This window comes from Nomascus leucogenys, chromosome 25 (genome assembly GCF_006542625.1).
Source record: "Nomascus leucogenys isolate Asia chromosome 25, Asia_NLE_v1, whole genome shotgun sequence".
Taxonomy (NCBI): Eukaryota; Metazoa; Chordata; class Mammalia; order Primates; family Hylobatidae; genus Nomascus; species Nomascus leucogenys.
In genome coordinates this window covers 3,737,040-3,755,600 of record NC_044405.1, presented here as the reverse complement: position 1 = coordinate 3,755,600, position 18,561 = coordinate 3,737,040, and the positions used below count along the sequence as shown (strand labels likewise).

Below are 18,561 nucleotides of genomic sequence, written 5' to 3'. Positions count from 1 at the left end.
CTGTTGTGTGCATAAAAAAGGGAAAAAGAACAAGGGTATTTCCCTTCAATGTATTTAACTAAATAGCAAAAACAAACAGAATGTAAGAATTTTAAAATTTCCTTTGAAAAATCAGCTATTACCCATACTTTTCCTAAAAGACCACATATCAAAATATGCATATGAAAAGTTAAAAATTTGTTAGTGGTAGTTATTGAAAATATAATAAAACATCTTTTAACTATCAGTGTCACTATGCATAGGGTTTTTTTAACCAAGAATTTGGTTCGTACTAATTTTGACATGACATCTGACTTACATGTCTAATGCCATTGCATAAAGTGGCTGTGTTCTTACAGCTGCTCTAATCTCTGTGCCTTGTGCTTTTTAAAAAAAAAAATTTAAGTCTTTACTAGAGGCCTAAAATAAAGTCAAATAATACAATACTTCAGATTCTTCAGTAGTCCTTCATATTTATACAACTGTAATTCCATCAGTCTTGTTAGGGTACTTGAACTACAAAAAGAAAAAAAGAGATACCTCTATAAGAGTTTTGATTTTTCTCCAAAGGTAAATTTTTAAAAACTAAGATCAGCAATACTTTTTCCATTACCTTCATCTTTAAATTTGCAGTCTTAAATTATTTGACTTACCAGAAAAATCACAACTTGCTAATCATTGCATGGTCATGGCTATTTCACAAATTATTGTTATTTTTTAGGAAGATAAATTCTATTGAAATACAAAACTGCACAAATCATAAAGGTATAGCTCAATAGTATGAAAATGTAAAGTCAGTTTTTAAAGTTCGCAACTTCAGAAAACTCATTTTTAAACCTTGAGACTTCTAGTTTTAATATTGTACTCTTTGTTAAGCCATACACGATTTTAACATCTCTCTAAACCATATCTACTTTTTTCCTGAAATCTAGTGACTGCCTATTCAAACGTGAGCATGTTTATTAGTGTCACAAGGGAGATGTGTTTTATCAGTTTTTTTAACCAAAGTTATTTAAAGAAAAAAAGGAAAAAAAATTACTTTCAAAGCCATCACACTGCTTCCTTATGGGTCCTTGAGAGTTTTGTGGTGATGACAGATTTGTAGGTGATGGGTGTAAAGTTGGAAAGTTTCAAGTATTTTTATCATGAAGTTAGCAGGTAGAATTTATTTGTTGCTTTGCTTATGAGCATATTGGTCCTCATCTGTAGGTTTTTCATCTGTATTTAACCATGTATGGAAAATATTCAAAATAAAAAAATACAAATTTTAAAATATAACTATTTACATTGCATTAGGTATTATCTAGATTTAAAGGATGTACATAGGTTATATGCAAATACAAAGCCATTTTATATAAGGCACTTGAGCATCTGAGGATTTTGGTATCCAGGAGGGTCCTGGAACCAATCCTCCAAGGATACTGAGGGGGACGACTATATAGGCTTGTTGGGAAAATCAGAAGCATAATAGTGTCAAGAAGGAAGTGTTATTTTTGGCACATACCTAGTAGCCAGAACATTCCACGTTACTACAAAATCTCCTTAATTAGTTCTGATGATTAAATGACAGGGCCTCTTGGGGAAACTACTAGTTTTGAATTCGACTGCATACAGGTAGATGTATTACTCAGAAGATTCTGCCAATGTTTCTATTACCCATCCTCCACCGTGTCCTGAAACTTTAGAGCAAAAGAAAGCTCTCATAAATAGGGCTTTTCCAATCTATTCCTAATGAAATAAAACAACCCCATCAAAAAGTGGGCAAAGGATATGAACAGACACTTCTCAAAAGAAGACATTTATGCAGCCAAAAAACACATGAAAAAATGCTCATCATCACTAGCCATCAGAGAAATGCAAATCAAAACCACAATGAGATACCATCTCACACTAGTTAGAATGGCCATCATTAAAAAGTCAGGAAACAACAGGTGCTGGAGAGGATGTGGAGAAATAGGAACACTTTTACACTGTTGGTGGGACTGTAAACTAGTTCAACCATTGTGGAAGTCAGTGTGGCAATTCCTCAGGGATCTGGAACTAGAAATACCATTTGACCCAGCCATCCCATTACTGGGTATATACCTAAAGGATTATAAATCATGCTGCTATAAAGACACATGCACACATATGTTTATTGCAGCACTATTCACAATAGCAAAGACTTGGAACCAACCCAAATGTCCAACAATGATAGACTGGATTAAGAAAATGTGGCACATATACACCATGGAATACTATGCAGCCATAAAAAATGATGAGTTCATTTTTTATGAACTCATTTGTAGGGACATGGATGAGGCTGGAAACCATCATTCTCAGCAAACTATTTCAAGGACAAAAAACCAAACACTGCATGTTCTCACTCATAGGTAGGAATTGAACAACGAGAACACGTGGACACAGGAAGGGGAACATCACACACCGGGGACTGTTGTGGGGTCAGGGGAGGGAGGAGGGATAGCATTAGGAGATACACCTAATGCTAAATGATGAATTAATGGGTGCAGCACACCAACATGGCACCCGTACACATATGTAACAAACCTGCACGTTGTGCACATGTATCCTAAAACTTAAAGTATAATAATAAAAAATAAAAATAAAAAATAAAAGAACAAAAACAAAAAAAAAATTAATAGGTATTTGGCTATCCATTTTTAAAAATTAAACCCCTACTTCAAACCATAAAAATAGATTCCAAATATATTAAAGAAATCACGTAACCACAAAAACCCTAGAAGAAAACCTAGGCATTACCATTCAGGACATAGGTATGGGCAAGGACTTCATGTCTAAAACACCAAAACAATGGCAACAAAAGCCAACATTGACAAATGGGACCTAATTAAACTAAAGAGCTTCTGCACAGCAAAAGAAACTACCATCGGAGTGAACAGGCAACCTACAGAATGGGAGAAAATTTTTGCAACCTACTCATCTGACAAAGGGCTAATATCCAGAATCTACAATGAACTCAAACAAATTTACAAGATTAAAAACAACCCCATCAAAAAGTGGGCAAAGGACATGAACAGACACTTCTCAAAAGAAGACATTTATGCAGCCAGAAAACACATGAAAAAATGCTCATCATAACTGGCCATCAGAGAAATGCAAATCAAAACCACAATGAGATACCATCTCACACCAGTTAGAATAGCCATCATTAAAAAGTCAGGAAACAACAGGTGCTGGAGAGGATGTGGAGAAATAGGAACACTTTTACACTGTTGGTGGGACTGTAAACTAGTTCAACCATTGTGGAAGTCAGTGTGGCAATTCCTCAGGGATCTAGAACTAGAAATACCATTTGACCCAGCCATCCCATTACTGGGTATAAACCCAAAAGACCATAAATCATGCTGCTATAAAGACACATGTACACGTATGTTTATTGCGGCAGTATTCACAATAGCAAAGACTTGGAACCAGCCCAAATGTCCAACAATGATAGACTGGATTAAGAAAATGTGGCACATATACACCATGGAATACTATGCAGCCATAAAAATGATGAGTTCATGTCCTTTGTAGGGACATGGATGAAACTGGAAACCATCATTCTCAGGAAACTATCGCAAGGACAAAACACCAAACACCACATGTTCTCACTCATAGGTGGGAATTGAACAATGAGAACTCATGGACACAGGAAGGGGAACATCACACACCGGGGACTGTTTTGGGGTGGGGGGTGGGGGGAGGGGGGAGGGATAGCATTAGGAGATATACCTAATGCTAAATGACGAGTTAATGGGTGCAGCACACCAACATGGCACATGGATACATATGTAACAAACCTGCACATTGTGCACATGTACCCTAAAACTTAAAGTATAATAATAATAAAATAAAATAAAAAAAGAAAAAAAAGGAAATCATGTAAATTATGAAACTATAGGAGTACTGAGAAGAGGCTGACTCACACCTGTAATCTCAGCACTTTGGGAGGCCAAGGTAGGAGAACTGCTTGAGGCCAGAAGTTTGAGACCAACTTAGGCAACAAAGTGAGAACCCATCTCTACCAAAAATAAAAATAAATAAAAGAACTGAGAGGAAATATGGAAGGATATATATATATATTTCCACATATATATATATACATTTCCATATATATATTTCCATATATATATATACTTTAGTTTCGGGAAATATTCCCAAAATTGGAAGACAGGCCATTTGGAATGGGGAAAAAATTTTAAATTTTCACAAAATGTGTAAAAGAAAATGAATTAATGTCACTATATACAAAAAGGGTCTGTATATAATTAAAGTAAATCATTTAGTGGGGCCAAATCAATAAAGAAACACAAATGGCTAAAAACATTAAAAGATGTGACAATGGCACACTAATGAAAAGGGAACTATAAACTGAGACCATATTTAGACCAGGTGAAAAGGAATAAATCTCCTATAAAAATTACTGGCCACAAGAGGGCATCAGATTTCCCTTTCCAACTTAGCCAAAGATTATATTCGCAAAGAATAATCTAGCTTCTACATGAAAAGTGTTAGTGGTTATAATTTAAATCACTTATTTTCCTATGGGTCTACATGTAAAAATTGTCACTGGTAATGGAGAATTTTAATGAATTATGTCATAATTATACAAAACATTTATTATGATTATTTTTCTGTTAATAAAAGTAGTATTGTTCATTTAAGAAAAGAATTAAAACCCGGCGCGGTGGCTCATGCCTGTAATCCCAGCACTTTGGGAGGCCAAGGCAGGCGGATCATGAGCTGAAAAGGTCGAGACTATCTTGGCCAACATGGTGAAACCCCGTCTGTACTAAAAATACAAAAAAATTAGCTGGGTGTAGTGGCACGCACCTGTAATCCCAGCTACTCAGGAGGCTGAGGCAGGAGAATTGCTTGAACCTGGGAGGCGGAGGTTGCAGTGAGCCGAGATCGCGCCACTGCACTCCAGCGTGACGACACAGCGAGACTCAGTCTCAAAAAAAATAATAATTAAACACCCAGAAGCACAAAGACAGATCATCAGAATCGAAAACCACTATTAATAGTTTAATGGATGGGGGAGCTTTTACTTTATATACTCCTATACTGTTGTATTATGATATGAAATATATTCATTTTATGGTCACACAATTCGAAAACATGGAATGTTTTCTTATGCCATTGTTTTTTTTTCCTAAAGCATGATTTTTTATAGTTTCACCGTACTCATGTATGTGCCGTAATTGATTTAACAAATCTTTGTTACTAGATTTTAAGCTACAAATCTCTTTCAGAAATATCTTTTCAATCATATATCTCAATGCATACCAATGTTAGATGTTGGTCAGGAGTATTCATTTAAATTCCAGAAATAAACAGACAAGTTAATCTCAGAACTACCAACTTTATGAATTCACACATAAAAAATATAGACAATACGTTTTTCAGAGTTAATTTAATAAGTAAAGCCATAAAATTCAATGGAAAAACAGCCAGTGTGATTTTGTTTTACTAAACTCTATGGAAAAAACAAACATTGTTTTTGCATCTTGTAAATCATCCATCAACCACTTCTAAAGAAGAAGTGATAAAATATACTGATTGAAAATGAAAATGTGTTTAAAATTTTTGAACTTTTGTTTAAAGTGACTGTAACATGAAAATATAAAGTCAGTTTTGTTATTTGAGTTTTTGTTTGTTTGTTTTTGAGACGGAGTCTCTCTCTGTCGCGGAGTGCAGTGGTGCAATCTCGGCTCACTGCAACCTCCGCCTCCTGGGTTCAAGCAATTCTCCTGCCTCAGCCTCCAGAGTAGCTGGGATTACAGGCGCCCGCCACCATGTCCAGCTAACTTTTTGTATTTTCAGTAGAGACAGGGTTTCACTATGTTGGCCAGGCTGGTCTCAAACTCTTGACCTCGTGATCCACCCGCCTCGGCCTCCCAAAGTGCTGGGATTACAGGCGTGAGCCATCACGCCCGGCCCAGGGGCAGGACTTTTTAAAACTTTCAGATTCGCAAGACCTTAATGATAGTAAGATGTCCAAATCCATTAGGAACCATTTGAACGTTTGCAAGACACAATAACCAAACTTGTGAATGCAGGATGGCACCATGATGTGTACATTAACCACCCTGAGCCACAATACTCTCCTTCCTTAGAAGATGATCTTCACATCGCTGTTACAGACCAAAATCAATAAAATAAAAAGCCAAAGCTACGTCTTTAATTAAAAATCACCACTTATTGGTGGCTTCATACCAGCCAAATGCTGGGCTAGGTGCTTTACATGGCCTATCTCATGTGTGTTCTTCAGGTCTATACAGTTTGTTCTTCACTTGTTCAGTGGCTGAGCCAGGATAACCTCTAACTCCAGAGTCCGAACTCTTAACCATTACATTTACTTCTTCTAACAGAATCCTTCCATTTATCTTAAATCATGAGTAAGCACAAATCTTTCCCACCTGAGTTGATTGCATACACACGCACACACACACACACACACACACACACACACACACACACACACACACCCAGGAATAAGCATGTCCTATGTATGCAAGCCTCGAAAGCACTAACGTGTGACTATAATGGATCCCTTTCTAACACAGCAACAAAAGGAAGGAAGGAGGTTCAGATCCATTCTGTGTGAGGTACTACACCCGTGAGCAGCCCTGTAGATCCATTACAAGGTAATTTTAACAGAGATGGGACCAGATCATAATGAGGTCTTTCTGGTAAACTGTCCTCAAAAAAAGGGTCCAAAAAGAAATCCCATGTGATCATTAGGATAGTGCTGAGTTTTAAAAATCTGTTTAAGATATTTCTCTCTTCTTCCTCAGCCTTTGAGCAAACTCAAAGAGAGGATTATATTATACATGCATTTCTTAGTTAACATTTGGGTACTTAATCATTAAAATATGTCTGTTCACTGATACCAGGGGGAGCAGAGTGGATTTTCGAGTGTGTGTGTCAGCACGGCCAAATCATCTGATGGCTATTTTGGATGAGATGGTAGCGTATTTCAAGTATGGCTCTGATACTAAAATGGATGATGTACAAAAAGTTATACATACATGTTGGAGAAAATTTGAAAAACAACCACCCCAAGTTAATCTCTTAAAATTTGGTGTATCTTTCCTTGACTACTATAGACATTTAAAGGTTTTTATTTTAACATTTAAAATAGCCTATGGACATTTCTGTTTTTTGCAGAACTTTAACTGCTATGTAAATTTCTTCACTTAACTGTACCACAAATCTTTTGCCCATAACATTACAAGAAGTTTAAATCGAATCTATATATACATACGTTCATAAAGCTCTCCTGGTCTACTACATAGCGCATCTTTCTCGTGTCCCGAACATAGCAGCTAGTATCTTTTAGTTGACAAGGCAGAGATTACGCTTCCTCTCATGTAATTGTTTAATTTTACTTCGTGTTCTCTCGTTTCTGTGAACACATAAAATGTCCCCTCCTTGTGAGATTAAAAGACTGGTGAATGTTAGAGGGCTATGATTTTCCAACAGGTTGCAAATTGCAGTCACTGATATCTTTTCTATCACGTTCTCTCCCCCCAGAATCGCAAGGTCATTCTCCTGTTCCCAAAAAATTATCTCATTGTTGACAGTTCTGGGACTAGTGAGAAGAAAAATGTCTTACTTAGCAACATTAAAAGAGCACAGTGCCAGCAGCCAACATTGAACTTGGGATAGTGTGTGACGGCTGACGTAAGATGTAACCTAGACACATCTTTTCAAATGCAAGATAACTCATTTTCTTCATTAGTTTGTGCTGATTCCATAAAACTGCTCTTGGCAAAAATTCCGACAACTTGAAGAAACCAAAGATAAATCAAGGAGACACACTGTTATAAGGATACATGCGGCAATGGCTTGATATGAACATAGCCAGAGCTGCTACAATTATTATCATCAGCAAAGATTACTGAGAGTTTATGTGTTGAACAGTTAGATGTAAAGATGTTTCTGCCTTTCAGAACTCTGACATCTGCTTAGAGATAGGAGACAAACACATGAAAAGATAGGTGACCCTGAGCTCCCAGTGAGGGTGCAATTTCAAGGAGGGAGAGATGAGTCAGGTTGAACCAGAATGGTTTGGAAATGGCTTCTCTGTGGGACTTAGAAAGGATTAAGATTACATAGCCATAAAAGGGCAAATATAAACTGTCAAAGATAACTTGGGGGGAAAAGTTGTGGGTCAAATCACAAAGAACTAATATTATTAATATTTAAAAGCTCCTCCAGTGGGGTGTGGTGGCTCATGCCTGTAATCCCAGCACTTTGGGAGGTCGAGGTGGGTGGATCACTTGAGGTCAGGAGTTCGAGACCAGCCTGGCCTACTTGGTGAAACCTTGTCTCTACTAAAAATACAAAAATTAGCTGGATGTGTTTGGCTAGACCAGGAATCAGGAAGTGTTCAGCTAGATTCCATTCCTAGCTATGTGGCCTTAGGAAATGGTGGCAGGCACCTGTAATCCCAGCCACTCAGGAGGCTGAGACAAGAGAATCACTTGAACCCGGGAGGGCAGAGGTTACAGTGAGCCGAGATTGTGCTACTGCACTCCAGCCTGGGCATCAAAGAGTGAAACACCATCCAAAAACAAACAAACAAACAAACAAAAACTGCTCCAAAGTAGCAGAATAGTAGTACAAAAGAAAAATGGCAAAAGATATCAATGGAATTCTCAAAAATATATATATATATTTTTTGAGACAGAGTCTAGCTTTGTTACCCCGGCTGGAGTGCAGTGGTGTCAGAGCTCACTGCAGCCTCACTCTTCTGGGCTCAAGTGACCCTCCCACCTCAGCCTCCTGAGTAGCTGGGACTGCAGGCACCATGCCACCACATCCAGCTAATTTTTAATTTTTTTGTAGAGATGGGGTCTCAACTATGTTGCCCTGGCTGGTCTTGAACTCCTGGCCTCGAGTGATCCTCCCACCTAGCCTCCCAAAGTGCTGAGATTACTGGTGTGAGCCACCATGTCTGGTCCTACAAATGGTTTTTAAACAAAGAAAAAGATGCTCAATTGAACAAATTGAAAGAGAGGTAGACTTTTAAACCATGTGATAATTTTCTCCTGAGGTCAGGAAAGATCAAGAAGTTGGATAAAAGTATGGTGAAGATTTTCAGGGGATAAACACTCTCATATATTGAAAGCATAAGCTGCCACAACACTTAGGATGCTGTTTTAATAATATCTTTCAAAATATTCTTTACTCAGTCGCTCCTCTTTTAGAAATTTATTTTAAAGATATATTTATGGCCGGGCGCGGTGGCTCACGCTTGTAATCCCAGCACTTTGGGAGGCCGAGGCGGGCGGATCACAAGGTCAGGAGATCGAGACCACAGTGAAACCCCGTCTCTACTAAAAAATACAAAAAATTAGCCGGGCGTGGTGGCGGGCGCCTGTAGTCCCAGCTACTCGGAGAGGCTGAGGCAGGAGAATGGCATGAATCCGGGAGGCGGAGCTTGTAGTGAGCCGAGATTGCGCCACTGCACTCCAGCCTGGGCGACAGAGCGAGACTCCGTCTCAAAAAAAAAAAAAAAAAGATATATTTATACATACACAAAATGACATACATATATATTGATTATAATTTTACTTGTTATACCAAAAGGATGGGATTAATTTAAATGACCATCAATTGGAAACTGATTATATACATTATAGTGTATCACTTTGATGTAATACTATACAGTTTTGGGAGAAAAAAAGCTTGCTTTGTACCGAAGATAGTAGATACAAAGGGAAATACAGAATGGCCTGAGAGCAATTGTTAAACTAAAAACAAGTTTGGGGCCTAGCAAGGTGGTTCATGCCTATAATCCCAGCTCTTTGGGAGGCTAAGGCAGGAGGATCACTTGAGCCCAAGAGTTTGAGACCAGCCTGGACAACATAGTGAGACCTCCTCACTACAAAAGAATTAAAGATTGGCAGGTGTAGTGGTGTGTGCCCATAGTTACAGTTACTTGGGAGGATGAGGTGGGAGGACTGCTTGAGCCCTGGAGGTTGAGGCTGCAGTGAGCCATGATCACACCCCTGCACTCCAGCCTGGGTGACAGAGCAAGACTCTGTCTCAAAAAAGAAACACTCTAGGCCGGGCGCGGTGGCTCACGCTTGTAATCCCAGCACTTTGGGAGGCCGAGGCGAGCGGATCACAAGGTCAGGAGATCGATACCATGGTGAAACCCCGTCTCTACTAAAAATACAAAAAAATTAGCCGGGCGTGGTGGCGGGCGCCTGTAGTCCCAGCTGCTAGGAGAGGCTGAGGCAGGAGAATGGCGTGAACCCGGGAGGCGGAGCTTGCAGTGAGCCGAGATTGTGCCACTGTACTCCAGCTTGGGCGACAGAGCGAGACTCTGTCTCAAAAAAAAAAAAAAAAAAAAAAAAGAAACACTGTATAAACGTTTATTTTTTTAAAAATACATGTATATGCCAGTATAAGGATAGAGTAGGTATAATAGTGGAGGGTCAGATGTAAAAGTCTAAAGCCACTAAACCTATGGTTTAGACTTTAATCTTTATTTATGTATTTTTGGTTTTGAGACAAGGTCTCACTCTGTCACCCAGGCCGGAGTTCAGTGGTGTGATCACAACTCACTGCAGCCTTGACCTCCTCAGGCTCAGGTGATCCTCCTACTTCAGCCTCCCAAGTATCTGGCACCCGCCACCACGCCCAGCTGATTTTTGTATTTTTACTAGAGACAGGTTACGCCATGTTGGCCAGGGTGGTCTCCAACTCCTGGGCTCAAGATATCTGCCTGCCTCGGCCTCCCAAAGTGCTGGGATTATAGGTGTTAGCCAACACGCCTGGCCTGGAATTCTTTAAATTGGAAGTTGTCTAGGAAAGCTTTTGAGCAAGAGAGTGAACATAAGTGTTTTAAGAAAGTTAACCTAGAAGCGAGAGTTTCGTCAACTCTCGTCTAGGAGAACATACTTAACTGCAGAGGCTGTTTAATAAATTAATACATTTAATAAATGGCTGTCTTCATAATCAAATGGATTCATATTTCTTTCTAAAGTGGTCCAGGGCCAGGTATGGTGGCTCATGCCTATAATCCCAGCACTTTGGGAGGCAAAGGCTAAAGACTGCTTGAGGCCAGGATTTTGAGACCAGCTTAGATAACATAGCAAGATCCCATCTCTATAAAAAATATAAGTAAATAAATGAAGTAGTCCATCACCTCTTCATGTCTTCCTGAGGTTAGATGCATCCAAATCCTCTATATGCAATAGTAAATGAATAGGAAAGGTTGTTTCTTTTTATAAAATACAACAGGAATGGAACAAATCAGGAGGCCTTCATACAAACACACTTTTATTGAGCACTTACTCTGCCAGCTAATATCCAGGCCCTAAATGGCCAGTGTAACAAGTTTGTGATTCAAACCTCACCAGCACCATACCATTCAAGGACTGCTTTCTGTGTTCTAAGCCTCTTCTCTCTCCCATTCTTCATCCCAAATTTCCTAAATTTCATCTCTTTTCTGTCTTCTTACCCTACCCTACAACTGCCAACCCGCCCAGGGAATGGCCTCACCTATATGTGATAAAGAAAAGTGAGACTGGCGGGACGCAGTGGCTCACGCCTGTAATCCCAACACTTTGGGAGGCCAAGGCGGGCAGATCACGAGGTCAGGAGATCGAGACCATCCTGGCTAACACGGTGACATCCCATCTCTACTAGAAATACAAAGAATTAGCTGGGTGTGGTGGCATGCACCTGTAGTCTCAGCTACTTGGGAGGCTGAGGTAGGAGAATCGCGTGAACCTGGGAGGCGGAGGTTGCAGTGAGCCAAGATTGCGCCACTGCACTCCAGCCTGGGCAACAGAGTGAGACTCCGTCTCAAAAAAGAAAAGAGAAGAAAGGAAAAAGAAAAGTGAGACCATCTAATAACATCCTATCCACACAGTCAGAAATGTATTAAATCTGCATCCAACTCTCTCACTTTCTTCATTTCATCTTGGCCCCTTCTTTCCAGGCTCTCTTTCCACAGCCTACATTAATTATGCTTGCATCTCTCCTATCTTAAACTAACCTTTGCCCTGCTTCTAGTTACTGTTCTCTCTTGCTTTTTCCTTCCCTTCACCACCAAGGACTTTGAAAGAATAGTCTATTAGCTTTTATATTGGGTCTTTTGAATCAAATGTCTCTGGAACTAGTGGGGGAGCCAGTGAAGGGGGGATGTGGTGAGGCAAAGAGAAGATAAACAATAACTATTTCATCTGATATGATTTGAACCTTACATAGGATTTCATTTGAGACAGGTATATGCAAAATGTACTGCTTCCTTAGATTTCTTAACTTTTTTTGAAGACAAGGTCTTTTGCTGTCACCCAGGCTGGAGTGCAGTGGCGCTATCATGGCTCACTGTACCCTTGGGGCTCAAGCAATCCTCCCACCTCAGCCTCCTGAGTAGCTGGGACAACAGGCATGTGCCACCATGCCCGGCTAATTTTTGTATTTTTTGTAGAGACGGGGCTTCGCCACGTTGGCCAGACTGGTCTAGAACTCCTGGGCTCTGCTTGCCTTGGCCTCCCAAAGTGCTAGGATTACAGGCGTGAGCCACTGAGCCCAGCCCTGCTTCCTTAGATTTCTTTAATCCACTGTTCTTAAGTGTTGACCCAACCATCCTACCAGAAGTGGTCCATCATCATGTATGATTTCATTTTCACAGTAGGGTTTTCTTAGTTCCTGCATGCCCCAGGGCGCTGACTTGGGCTTCTTCTCACTCTACACTCTTACCTGGTGATTTCACCATATGCCTTTCACTTAGAAAGGCCAGAACTTATCACCTCACACCTGTTAGTTTAGCTACTAAACAAACAGACAAAAACAAACCAAAGGTAAGTGCTGGTGAAAATGTGGAGAAATTGGAACTCTTATACACTGCTGGTGGTCATGTAAATTGGTACAACCATTATAGAAAACAGTATGGAAGTTCCTCAAAAAATTAAAAATAGAACTACCCTATGATCCAGCAATCCTACCAATCTTTTGGTATTTTCAGAAGAACTGAAATCAAGATATTGAAGAGCTATTTGCACTCCTATGTTCACTGCAGCATTATTCACAATAGTCAAGATGTGGAAACGACCTAAATGTTAATAGATGGATGAATAGATAAAGAAAACGGTATCTAAATACAATGGAATATTACTCGGCCTTAAAAAAAAGTCCTGCTATATCCAACATGAATGAACCTGAAGGACATTTTGCCAAGTAAAATAAGGCAATCTCAGGAGGACAAATATTGCATAAAACCACTTTTATGAGGTATATAAAATAGAAAGCAGAGAGTAGGATGTGCCAGGAGAAACGGGGAGGGAGAAATGGGGAATTGGTATTCAACAGGTAAAAGGTTTTAATTATGCAAGATGATTAAGTTCTCATGTTAAATATTTTTACCACAATTAAAAAAAAAAAGGGCCAGAAGTTCACTTTTTTTCCTTACCAAGGTTTCTTAAATTGTGTTCTAGAGATCAATGCATCAATTAAAAAAAAAAAAAAAAAAAAGCTTGCAGAATGGTCTGACACGTGAGAAAAAGTGGTTTCACTTAAATTTCATTTCATTTTCCCAACAACCCATTGTCTTAATACCCGTGCGCTGAATGCTCAAAAGAATGAAAAAGACTCTAGGAATGCAACATTACATATGACATAAAATTAAAAACAATCTCTAGGTCCAAAAATAAGAAAATGATGAGTTATGGAACATCAACTTAATGAAACATCATGCTTCATTAAAATGGATATATATGAAATACTTCCAACAACAGATGTTTATGACACAATAATATTAAGTAGAAAAAAAATTAGAGAACATGCACTTTAAAAATAAAACATATACTTTGGGAGGCCGAGGCGGGTGGATCACGAGATCAGGAGATTGAGACCACGGTGAAACCCCGTCTCTACTAAAAATACAAAAAAATTAGCCGGGCGTGGTGGCGGGCGCCTGTAGTCCCAGCTACTCGGAGAGGCTGAGGCAGGAGAATGGTGTGAACCCGGGAGGCGGAGCTTGCAGTGAGCCGAGATCGCGCCACTGCACTCCAGCCTGGGTGACAGAGCGAGACTCCGTCTCAAAAAAACAAACAAACAAACAAACAAACAAAAACATATATATTTAAATATGCCAGAAGTGAAATAGGACAGACAGGTTTTGATGATGATGTCATGTAAAATATTTTAAAATTCATTTACTATCGGTCACAGTGTTATCTTAACAAGGAAACAATTTTTTTTTTTTAAGACAGGGCCTCACTCTGCAGCCCAGACTGAAGCGCAGAGGCACACTCACAGCTCACTGCAGCCTTGATCTTCCGAGCTCAAGTGATTCTCTCACCTCAGCCTGGCGAATAGCTGGGACTACAGGCATGTGCCGCCACATCCAGCTAATTTTTGTATTTTCCGTAGAGACGGGGTTTCGCTAATGTTGCCTAGGCTGGTTTTGAATGCCTGGGCTCAAGCAATCCACCCTCCTTGGCCTCCCAAAGTGCTCGGATTACAGGTGCGAGCTACTGCGCCAGGCTGGAAAACAATTTTTTAAATATTTCACAATCAAGTCAGATGAAAATCAAATTTGAATTTGGATAATAAATGAATTAAACACATGCTGGCTTATAGGGAAATTATTTCAATAGTTCTCGTTCCTGGCAGGTATTTTGATATAACACAGTAAATGATGTCACACATGATAGCAGTACTGGTGTATATCCTAGAGTTTTGGAGATAGTCTAAACAGCATGGAAATGTAACGTATTTAACTATAAATATAGTGCTTTTTTGTTTTTTGTTTTAAAATAAAGACTAGTCAAGTGCAGAAGTGAGAAGGGGCAAAAGAGTAGAACAAAGAGCTTGACCTGTAACTGTGAACATTTAATGGAGATAACTCACTATCTTTGCACCTGCTGGTTCTGCTTTTGATTGAACAGTGACAGAGGAAGTGTGAGTAGAGACATTTATTTTTCTCATGGTTAGTACATAACACCAAGGGACTACTTCCGAGTTACTGTAAAAATCCCAAAGGCAGGGTAACCATAAATCTTACTGCTCAATCCAACATACTTTTGAGAGCAAATGATTTATTGCTGTTATCAATTACACCGAAGTAACAGACATAAATCTACCCCCAGAAAAGTGGGATACAGTCACCTTATATTAGTGAGATATGAGGCAAATATTACTAATATAATACAAGAATAATAATGATGCTAAAAGCTAACACTTAACTGAGCACTGACCAAGTGCCAGCCTGTATACCTGACATATGTAAACAGCAATGCCGTAAAAATTGGGATAGACACTACAAGGCAGATACTATTATCCTATTTTATTTGTGAGGTAAAGGAGTATAGAGAGGTTAAGTGGTTTGTCTAAGGTCATCCAGCTAGTAAGTAGTAAAGCCAGAGATGGAACCAGAGCCGGCTATCTCCCAAGCTCCTTTTATGGTGTTATCCTGTCCAAAGTATTTTTGGAGGATTCCCCATCTCCTCGCCAACAGCCTATTAAGCACTTACTGCATTTGTACCAAACTGAATTTGTTCAATCAATGGAACCCTGTTGGGCTTGTTTCTTTTTCCTCCTTTTCAAAGCCCTTAAAAACTTTTTTTTTTTTTTTTTTTTGAGATGGAGTCTCGCACTGTCACGCAGGCTGGAGTGCAGTGGCACGATCTTGGCTCACCGCAACCTCTGCCTCCCGGGTGCAAGTGATTCTCCTGCCTCAGCCTCCCAAGTAGCTGGGACTACAGGCACCCACCACCATGCCTGGCTAATTTTTTCAGGGTTTCACCATGTTGGTCAGGCTGGTCTTGAACTCCTGACCTCAGGTGATCCACCAGCCTTGGCCTCCCAAAGTGCTGGGATTACAGGCGTGAGCCACTGCGCCTGGCCTAAAATCATTTTTTTTTAACTTTAAAAATTTTACAAATTAATCCCAGCAGTTTGGGAGGCTGAGGCGGGTGGATCACAAGGTCAGGAGATCGAGACCATCCCGACTAACACGGTGAAAACCCATCTCTACTAAAAATACAAAAAAAAATTAGCCGGGCGTGGTGGTGGGCACCTGTAGTCCTAGCTACTCGGGAGGCTGAGGCAGGAGAATGGTGTGAACCCGGGAGGTGGAGCTTGCAGTGAGCAGAGATCGTGCCACTGCACTCCGGCCTGGGCGACAGAGTGAGACTCTGTCTCAAAAAAAAAAAAATTTTTTTTACAGTTGAGGACAGGCATGGTGGCTCACACCTGTAATCCCAGGACTTAGGAGGCTGGGGCAGGGGTATCATTTGAGTTCAGGAGTTCAAAACCAGCCTAGGCAACACAGCAAGACCTCTCTCTATCAAAAATCAAAAAAATTAGCCAGGAATGTTGGCACGCCTGTTATCCCAGCTACTTGGGAGGCTGAGGCAGGAGTATTGCTGAGCAAAGAAGATCGAGGCTGCAGTGAGTTATAATTGCACCACTGCACTCCAACCTGGGCAATAGAGCAAGACCCTGTCTCAAAAAAGCAAAACAAAACAAAACAAAAAACAGAAAAGCCTTCCCAACAGGAGCAGCAGCAGATAGAATGAGGCACTTTATTCAAGGTTGCCAGGGATATTATCTTTCTCACTGGCTAACAGCATTGGACCCCTAAATATCAACCCTTATGTATGTGTGTGTGTGTGTGTGTGTGTGTGTATGTAATATATATATATTCCATATTTTTCCATTTCCCTACTTCCTATTTGAGTGAAGGGCCCATAGTTTGGGCACTTGTTTATATCACACACATCCTTGGTAATCAACATTTTTCTATCTGCAGTCCTCTCTCCTACTCCAGATACATCTAGGTATCGATCCAACATCTCCATTTGCATATCTATAAATTTCTCAAACTCAACATGTTCAAAACTGATTTCCTTAGCTTCACTTCCGAACATTCAAATAATTAGCGCTCTGACCACTGCCTTTACTTCTCTCTGCATTCTCTACCATGATGACTTCATCTATTCCTGTATAAAATCTGCCTTAAGGCTTACAGCTACCAAATTTTCTCTCCATTTCTGAATTTTCTACTTAGGTCCAAGTTGGTAATTCACCTGCCTTCTATCATCATGCCTGGATTCTAATAGACATTTTATATGTTGCATGGCTAAAGCAGGATTCTACTTTCAAATTTGCTAATCCTTCTGTCTTTCCTAGCTTCGTATCACAATTTCCCACAGTTGCTCCAACCAAAAACCTAATATCCACTCACCCTTCATGACCAATCCATTCACTGTTAACTTTTTAAAATAAATATTCAGGATAAACTCACAAACACACATACACAAGTACTGGAATATGTATAGAGCATTCCTAGAAGGGTAAATAAAAAACTGATCATATTTTTCACTATATACTCAGACCTTTTGAATTTTATTCTGTGAAATAGATGACCTATTCAAAAATTATCAAAATTGAAGAAGCAATCAGTTAATGCCTTTTGAAGGCGAAGTGGGGACAGAAACTGGGAAATTATGGGTGAGAGGGTTAGATTTCACTCTATACTTTGTGCATTACCTTTCTGAAATACTTTACAAACTATTTCAGGTTAATAGTTATCTTGTGAATAACTTAAAATGTAGAAGTAATTATCACTTCTTGGCCTTTTGGCTAAGATCCAGTGTGAAACGTAGAAGTTCCTTTAAGCTTTACTTCCCTCAAAAAGTAGTTTTATCTTGTCAGCAAGATTCACTTAAAAAGACGAATTCATAATCTTTTTTTTTTTTTTTTTTACAGGGTCTGCTCAGTTGCCAAGGCTGGAGTGCAGAGGCACGATCTCGGCTCACTGCAGCCTCCGACTCCTGGGTTCAAGCAATTCTCTTGCCTCAGCCTCCCGAGTAACTGGGATTACAGGCATGCGCCACCACCCAGCTAATTTTTGTATTTTTAGTAGAGATGGGGTTTCACCATGTTGGCCAGGCTGGTCTCGAACTGCTGGCCTCAAGTGATACACTCGCCTCGGCCTCCCAAAGTGCAGAGATTACAGGTGTGAGCCACCGTGCCCAGCCTCATAACCGTTTCATCAACTACTTTTTCACTTGAAAAGCAGATGTGAAATTAACAAAGTCACCCATATTTGAAATAAAGAGAGTATATTCCTGGGGCAGGCGGAGGCAGTTGAGGACCATGAAATAACTATGTTGGCATCGTTATTTAGGTGTTGATACTGTTATTATGCCACTGAAAGTTAAACAGAGAACCCTCTGGGTACATGTTTTACACCAATGCACACTGTCTTACTAGTCCCTCTCATAATGTGCAGTCATCATTCCTGTTAGGGGTTGAAGTGTCGCCATCCTCTAAATTCCTATGTTGAGGCCTCAGATTCCCTAGAATCTCAGAATGTGACCTTGTTTGGAAACAGATTTGCTACAGATGCAATTAGTTGAGATGCGGTTATATGGGTAGGTCCTAATTCAGTGACTGGTATCCTTAAAAAAATGGAAATGTACACACAGTGACAGACACGCATAGAGGGAAGAGAGATGGAGAAAATGGTCACCACCTACAAGCCAAAGACAGGGGTCTGGAGCAGATCCTTCCCTCACAGCCCTCAGAAGGAACCAATCTTGC

At 39.9% G+C, this 18,561-nt stretch overlaps 1 protein-coding gene across 1 annotated transcript in view; it reads right to left on the bottom strand.

Moving 5' to 3' along the window:
* Positions 1–65: 65 nt before the first annotated feature.
* CXADR (CXADR Ig-like cell adhesion molecule) overlaps positions 66–18,561 on the bottom strand; it is a 78,203-nt gene continuing 59,707 nt past the window's right edge. Inside the window, exon 8 of the mRNA XM_003263786.4 lies at positions 66–495. Coding sequence (XP_003263834.2) covers positions 454–495 — 42 coding nt within the window. The 3' untranslated portion in view covers positions 66–453. The remainder of the gene's footprint in view (positions 496–18,561) is intronic.